The sequence below is a fragment of the Mastomys coucha genome, unplaced genomic scaffold (assembly GCF_008632895.1).
Source record: "Mastomys coucha isolate ucsf_1 unplaced genomic scaffold, UCSF_Mcou_1 pScaffold20, whole genome shotgun sequence".
Lineage (NCBI taxonomy): Eukaryota > Metazoa > Chordata > Mammalia > Rodentia > Muridae > Mastomys > Mastomys coucha.
The window spans coordinates 32,934,826-32,942,961 of record NW_022196903.1 but is presented as its reverse complement, the minus strand read 5'-3'; the positions used below and the strand labels follow the sequence as shown (position 1 = coordinate 32,942,961).

The 8,136-nt window shown below is 39.5% G+C and overlaps 1 protein-coding gene and 1 long non-coding RNA gene across 5 annotated transcripts in view; one reads left to right on the top strand and one right to left on the bottom strand.

Moving 5' to 3' along the window:
* Trim24 (tripartite motif containing 24) overlaps positions 1-8,136 on the bottom strand; it is a 129,115-nt gene that overhangs the window by 77,069 nt on the left and 43,910 nt on the right. The window contains exon 1 of one of the 4 annotated variants that reach the window (XM_031381554.1): positions 108-258. The exons of 2 other annotated variants lie outside the window; for them this stretch is intronic. In XM_031381554.1, the coding sequence (XP_031237414.1) occupies positions 108-243 (136 nt within the window). In that variant the 5' untranslated portion in view covers positions 244-258. Of the gene's footprint in view, positions 1-107; positions 259-8,136 lie in introns of those variants that run through there. One more of the 4 variants, XM_031381553.1, reaches the window with a different exon arrangement.
* Positions 491-5,556, top strand: LOC116098741. Its single transcript, XR_004121931.1, has 3 exons — positions 491-770; positions 4,226-4,338; positions 5,265-5,556. It is a non-coding gene; the product is annotated as an uncharacterized LOC116098741 (long non-coding RNA).

Genomic DNA, 8,136 nt, shown 5'->3' with positions numbered 1-8,136 from the left:
AGCAATGCTTCCTTGAGTCCTGTCGTCTCTCTCGCCCATTCTTTATTCACAGGTTGTGACCCTCCTCGGTCCCCCAATAACTTGGCCTGCAGGTCAGGTCAAGTGACAGCTGAACTTTACCCATGGGATGAACATGGGGTGGAAGAACTGATTTCTCCAAGTTATCCTCTGACTTCCACATGCATGTGTGGCACAAGCACCTCCACACCCACTGATAAAAGTGTAATCAAAAATATATGCCATAGTTACATAGCTAATGGCCCCCAAGGTACACATGTTAAAGGCTAGATCCCCAAAGAACAACTACCAAGTGGTGAGACTGCATAATAGGGTCTAGTGAGGTCACAGAGTCATGAGGGGTGTGTCCAATGAGGTCACAGAGTCATGGGGGGGTGTCCAGTGAGGTCAAAGACTCATGGGGGTGTGTCCAGTGAGGTCAAAGACTCATGAGGGGTGTGTCCAGTGAGGTCAAAGACTCATGAGGGGTGTGTCCAGTGAGGTCAAAGACTCATGAGGGGTGTGTCCTCAGAGGAAGTTTTATGATCCCGACTGCTTTCTCTTGGTTCCTACTTGCTGATGAAACAGATCAGTGATTTTTGTTCTGCTACATATTCCCATCATGATGCTGTCTTATCACAGGTGCAAGGCAATAGGACAACCCAGCACAAATTGAAATCTATAAAATTGCAGGCCAAATATATGTGGGTACATTCCCTATCCACCTCCCTCAGGACTGAGTGCTGTCATACAGAACAAGTATTTTTCTCTTGGTAGGTTGAATATCTCTATTAGTTTGATTTTTTTGTTTGTTTTGCTTTGTTTAATAATAAGGGAATTCTAACAGTACATTCTCATAGCAACAGAGAATTATTTGTGAACTCAGAGTAAGAAAAACTTCTTGGGCAACAAACAAAAACAAAGATCAAAATTTTAAAAAAGATATCCAACTTTGTTTTCAGAAATACACATTATTAGGTGTGGTGACACTAGCCTTTAATCCCAGTAATAGGCAGGCAGATCTGTATGAGTTCGAGACCAGCCTGATTTACATAGTTAGTTCCAGACTAGCCAGAACTGCATAGGGAGAGTCAGTCTCAAAAAGAAAGAAAGGAAGAAAATACAGGTAACTAAAAAATTGTTCTGCTGAAACTAAGAAGGGAAGCCCTTAGGTAAACCTATGATTTACTACATAATATTAACCCACTCTTAGGCAGTAAAAGGTTGTTAAGGAAGTGCTCGAAGTCCTACCACAGCCCTCCAAGACTGCTAGGCAGTTAGTTAATGGCTGCTTCTTCAGCAGTGCAGCCATTGTGGGTGGCCCATGCTCCAGGAAGTAACATAATTAAACGCTAGTTCCCTGTGCTGTAGTTGAGTAGATCTGTCTCTGTTCCATCATGCTCTACCTGAGATGCTTGTCTTACCAATTTTTTTTTTTCCATTTTGGTATTTTGAGACAGGATCTTTCTATGTTCTAGAACTAGACATGTAGACCTACCAGGCTTCAAACTGACAGAGATCCTCCTGCATCTTCCTCCTAGAGTGCTATGATTAAAGGCAAATGCCACCATGCTAGCCTACGTGTCATCTCATGTCCTTCATATGTTGCTCCCCACCCCGACACACATATGGAGTACTTGAGTACTCCAGACTGACCTTGAAGTCACTAAGCAGCTGAGGATGACCTTGAATTCATGACCTTCCCAACTTGACCACCCAAGACATTTTCCGCCCACCATGCCCAGCTTCCTAACCCTTTTAAAGGAGAGTGTTTATATGTACTGACAGTGGTTACATAAAACTACACATATGATGAAATGGAACACAACTACATCCACTACCATGCCAGTGTAAATTCTCTGGTTTTGATATCATATTATGCTTATGGAAGACATAATCATTATATAAAAATATAATACTGTGATGTCCTGTGAGTCTATAATTGTTTTCAAAGTGAAATAGTCAAAACCAAAACAACAACAACAACAACAAAACCCACTTTTTCTTGGACTGTGTTTTTATGTTCCTTCCAGGAGTAACAGATAGGAGCGGGTTTGCTTCAGAGTACTCACTGTTGCTTGCTGTTGTTGTTCAATTAAATGTTTAAACTATCCTTTATATGCCTCTACAGAAAACATGTTTTTGCCACATGTGGCTTGTCCTTGTGGTTGTATATAGCTTGAACTCTTGAGAACTTTACTTATGACCATTCTTGACCCTCAGAGTATAAACTGTTTAAGCTCTGAATAAAGTCAGCTCCACTGTCCTGGGTCCCACTGCTTCTGAGGGTGACATGTAAGGACGCTCATCTTCTTGCACATTAAACCCTTTTACCTGCTCTAACTCTTTCTCCCTTTCCCTGTCACTTATCACCTTCCTATGTTCTTACTTATGTGGTCTACTTAGTGCCTGGCTATCTCAAGCACAATATAAATTCCATAAAGACAGACATGTTTGGTCTCTTAAGTTCACTGATAGTTAACGAATGGGCCTAGCAACACGATGTTCAATAACTATTTGTTGAGTAAATGTACAACAATTCCCTTTGTACAAAGCACATATCTGTGATCCACAATTTAAAAAAGTCATACTTTACCATCTAGAGACATGTTCTAAGAATGCCAGTAGGATTTTACATAAAAAGCCTTTATAACAGTCTAAATGTCTATACAGTAGCAATAAGCTTGTGTGCCACATTCAAATAATAGATAGCTAGACAGCAGCAAAATTAATACAGATTATGAAACAAAGAAATCAGATGAATCAAAATGAAAACTCAAGAAAGCACACAGAACTAGAAGAAAAGCCTAATAACGAGTAACAAAAAATTATAATAGTGGCAATGTCTAGAAAAAGGAAGCGGGGCTCTTCAAAGACATTCAAATTCTTTCCTGGAGAAAATAAATACCATCCAAGCCCCAAGAAAGAGGCCTTATCCAAGCCAAAGACTTGCTAGCTTCTGTATGAGCCTCTCACGTGGTTCTGGAAGAGCCCAGGGCCTATAACCTTCCCCATATCAGTTCTAGTATGTTCAGAGTTACTATGACTTACTCATGGTCCCATACTCTGAAGTCTGTGGTTTGAATCTTGCCTGATATGATGGTAAGTATTTAAATAGACAGATACTATGGTAAAGGGCATACCTTACTGGTAGAACAAAAGGTTCTGGGTTCAATACCCAGCACAAAACAGAAACAAACCAACCAAAAAACAAAACAAAAACATTTAACAATAACAAAAGTAAACTCAGCATTGGTTTTAAAGCCATTAAGCCATACACACCTATATTAATCCTCTTTATAACTCCTAATGACTTTTAAAAATAATCTGTTTTCTGTAAAACAGTAACACTGAACTATCACACTGGCAGCTACAACTTGCTATGTTCCAGTTACTGTACTAAGTGTTCCATGTTTATCAGAAATTCAAGGCAGGATTGCTTTAAGGGTAAGTAATGTATGTATACGAAAGTCTAGCTTGGGCTGGAACCTGGTAAGTCTGTACATTATATCCTCACCCTCTCATTAAAATCAGGGGACAACAATTGCCTTTTTAAAAAAAGAGCCAGTGTGGCCTTATCTCTGTTCTCCTCCCCAACTTGGTGGTGTTAGATCCCAAGTTTGAACTTCTCCCTCACTTTCATCCCCAAATCATAGGTGTTTTCAGTAAAAAAAATAGGCAAACAAACCAAAACCTAACAGAAAGCCAAGAGATTTCATATCATACAGTAAATACAATCAATGCCTATCTGAAATAAGTCTGTATTAGACATTCCATCCTAGGAAGAATGAGAATAATTTGGAACACAAGATTTTTTTTTTAAAATTATTTGTAAGGAATCATTTGAAACCACACAGGCAAGGAAGGAGTCACTTTAGAGAAATCATAAAGCAAATAATACAAACTGTTTCTTTTTACCAATGCACAACACAAAGAATGCCGAATATATTTCAGAAACAAACAAGAAACTACTTGCTTGGAACTTACTAATGCCACAAACGCTCTTTTGTTTTTTCTGCATTCTCTAACAAAAACAACTCTTTGCATATTTTTCTGTTCATTGTCCATCTAAACTTAAGTTAAATGTTTTAATCTTCTGAATTCTAAGATGTGTGACTTGCTTTCTCACTTTTAGTTTTTTTAGTCTTAGCCTCTAAGTGTAAGATTAATTCAGAGTTTATCATTTTAGAATGGTTAGCATGCATAACTTTGTTCATTTCTATGAAAGGGATGTAGATTTAAGGACTAGTTACATGCACCTGATCAAGTGACTTGAGATGAACGATCAGATATGGATCATTCCTGGTCAAGATATATAAATTCCGACATCTATGGAGAAAAGTGAGTTAATATGTAAAATCTAACTTAGTGATCTGTACTTGGTCAGTCATACTATTAATGGCTTGCTACCAACACACACACACACACACACACACACACACACATACACACACACACACACACAGAGAGAGAGAGACACACCATATGCCAGTGCTGGGCATATGTTGAGAAATGTATTGCTAGGCTGTTAACAACGCAGTATATTTAGGTACACTAAGCTGACTATAAAAGCACTGGTATAATTTAATGGTATCATCACTGCATTCCATCTATTTAACTGAATGAATTATGTGCTATCAAAAGACTCACATATTATCAACAGAAACACATTTATTTTAAAAAAAATTAAGATTTTCATTTTATTTTACTTAAAGATTTATTTATTATTATATCTAGGTACACTGTTGCTGTCATCAGACACCCCAGAAGAGGGCATCAGATCCCATTACAGATGGCTGTGAGCCACCATGTGGTTGCTGGGATTTGAACTCAGTACCTTTGGAAGAGCAGTCAGTGCTCTTAACCATTGAGCCATCTCTCCAGCCCCATTTTATGTGTATTAGTACTTTGCCTACTATGTATGTGCATCACATGTGTAAAACGCATGCAGAGGCCAGAAGAGGCTATCAGATCCTCTGGAACTGCAGTCACAAATAGTTGTGAGCTAACAAACACACAGGTGCTAGCAAGTGCTCTCTGCTGAGCTATCAATCTCTCCAGCTCCTATACCATTTTCCTAAGATGCTGGGGATTGGATCCAGGGCCTCATACATGCCACCCAAGTGCTCTGCTGCTGAGCTATAGCATTGGTGTACACACACACACACACACACACACACACACACACACACACACACTATACATTCATATATACATTCAGGCCAAGTTATTCAGAAATTTTACACTTCTCTCTTTCTCATTTGTAGTTCTGTGTGTTAGGGATGCAACATCTTGAAATGAGGAGCTGACTAGAACATGCAGATCTCTGTTCCTGCTGTCTTGGAAACATATCCTTCAATGTTTTTAAGCCCAATGAATAATACTGCCACTGGTTTATACACTCAGGGAAGCTGCTCGCTTTCTGTAATTCCTTCCCTGCAGTATACAGACAAGACTTCATCTACCTTGGAATGCTTTCCTAGGCCTTGTGGGGCTGGCTGGCAATGAATACAGCTTCTGCTGGTCCTCTGATATCTACTCATAATAAACCTCCATCATGTAACCTGTGTTGTTCTGTCTCACTGAACTTATGTAAGCAGTAAAAATGCAGTAGAAGATATAGTAAGCTAAAATAGTAACTAGGCTTCTCCACAAGAAAAAACAAACAAAAAAACAAATCTCCCAAAAAACTGGTGTAGTTCACCATAATGCCATACAAAGTAGATTATTCAAGGATTGTCATCAGAAAGTCTAGCAGGGGGTGGAGGGATAGAGCACGCCTTTAATTCCAGTGCTAGGAAAGCAGAGGTAGGTGGATTTCTGTGGGTTCAAGACCATCCTGGTCTACAGAGTGAGTTCCTGAATAGTCAGAGTTACTTTCTAGTCATATAGGGGTCAATTCTTTAATAATCTGCAATCTTTTAACACACAAGGTACTTAGCAGAACACAGACATTTTAGAAACAGTCACAGCTGAAAAGAGAAGATAAAGCTGCGTTATAGTTGGAGATTTCAATTCTCCTCTCTCAATAATCAACAGAGTAATGAACAAATAAATAAATAAAATAAAATCAGTAATAAGACTTGAATTAAAGAGTCAAATAACTTGATAAAATGACATTTAGTTGTCACCCCACACTAGCAGAATGTAAATTTAAGTGTGAATGTAAAGTCATCAAGATGTAATATATGCTAAACAATAAAACATGTTTTCAAAGAACTAGAAACAGGGTTGGAGAGATGGGGCCATGATTAACAGTACTGGCTCTTCTTCTAGAGGTCCTGGGTTTGGTATGTGCACATACTACAAGTAGACATGCATGCAAAGGCCAAGTACTTATACACAATAAAGTAAACAGAAACTAAACTGAAGAAAACTAAAACATAGTCTGTTTCATAATCAAAATGCGATCATCTTAGAAATTAAACTGTTGGCTATTCACACTGACTCCAGCAGCTGGGAAACTCCCTTTGCAAACTCTGCATACTGTGTACTCTCAAGCCAGCAAAGTGGCCAGGTGCCTGCCTGAGGAGCTCCAGCAGCCGGACACTAACCCCCAGACTTCCCTAATGGCTCTAAAAGCCCCACCCTACAAAAAAAAAAATCCCACTAATCTCTGAACAGGAAAACCCATCAACCTCTGAGCGCTCCCAAGCTCAGGACTTGAAATCCCACCAATCCTCACCCTGGAAAATCCACTCCCCACTTTTAAACCCCTCCCCTAAAAATACTCTAGATAACCCCTCAATACTGTTTGGTTCTATGTTGTCTTCTGGGGGCTTAGGCAGCCAACCCTGGATTTGTCCCCTCTGGGTAAATCTTTTCTTTGCTGTCTAGTATGACAAGGCTGAGGCTCCTGCCCTCCTCAGCTCAGTTGGGGATACTCTTCTGTGAGCTTCAATGCTGAAAAGGAGAGCTGAAGCTGAGCGGTTACACTGTAACACTCCAGCTCAGCCAGGGATAGCCTCCCTCCCGACTGCTACTCCTCTGCTGAGGACCCGCCTCTCAAAGCTGTGTGGTTCCTGGGCTCCCACGTCTCAGAATATTTTATTAGGACACTGTCCCACCTCAGAGTTGTGTGGTTCCTGGACTCCCAAGTCCCAGGATTCCTTCAATTTGAGCAGGAACACTAACAAACATATTTTCAAATAACTCACGGTTAAAGAATTTTTAAATTAATGATATATATTTCTACCTGAACAATAATTTGAAAAATTAATTTGAAGGACTTGCACTATTTGCCTTCACAACTATAATAAACTTCAGTAATGTAGATCAGTGGCATGTAAGTCTCACTAGTTCAGAGCGCATACTACTTGCCCTTGGACAAGCTCTGCCTGCAGTTCCCACACCCACAGCAGGCAGCTCACAACTGTACTTTCAGCTCCAAGGGACTAATGCCCTCTTCTGGCCTCCACAGACACTGAACTCATGTGCACAAACCCATACTCTGACCCACATATATACATAGAATTTTTAAAAAAACTATTGGAAACAATGTAGTAAAACAAAACTCCAGTTGGGAGGTGGTGGCGCACGCCTTTAATCCCAGCACGTGGGAGGCAGAGGCAGGTGGATTTCTGAGTTCAAGGCCAGCCTGGTCTACAGAGTGAGTTCCAGGACAGAGAAACCCTGTCTCGAAAAACAAAAAAAAAAAAAAAAAAAAAAAAAAAAAAAAAAAAAACAAAAACAAACAAACAAACAAAAAACTCCAGCAATAAATATATACACATAGAATATAGAACAAGACTTTAATGGGAATTTAAGAAAGAAATATTTTCAGAAAGAAAATATAATGGGCAAGAATTCTGAAAAAATGAAATAATTCTGAAAAGTTTCCAGGATGAGTGAATCCAAAAGAGGATGAAAAATATATAATAAGCAAAAAATTGAAATCAAAGACAGAAAATTCTTTAAAGGAATAAATTACCATGAAAAAAAGAAGACATGACTCTTATGCACAACAAAGGAGGTCAAAAGACAAAGAAAGCTAGATCCCCTCCTCTCCACCTGCTACCACTCAAAACTGTCCAGTTGGCCTGGCATATGCCACGTGTCCATGATCCCAGCAACCAGGAGGTACACAGGCAGGAAGATCTAGAATGCAAGGCTAGCCCTAGACTACAGGAGACACTCCCC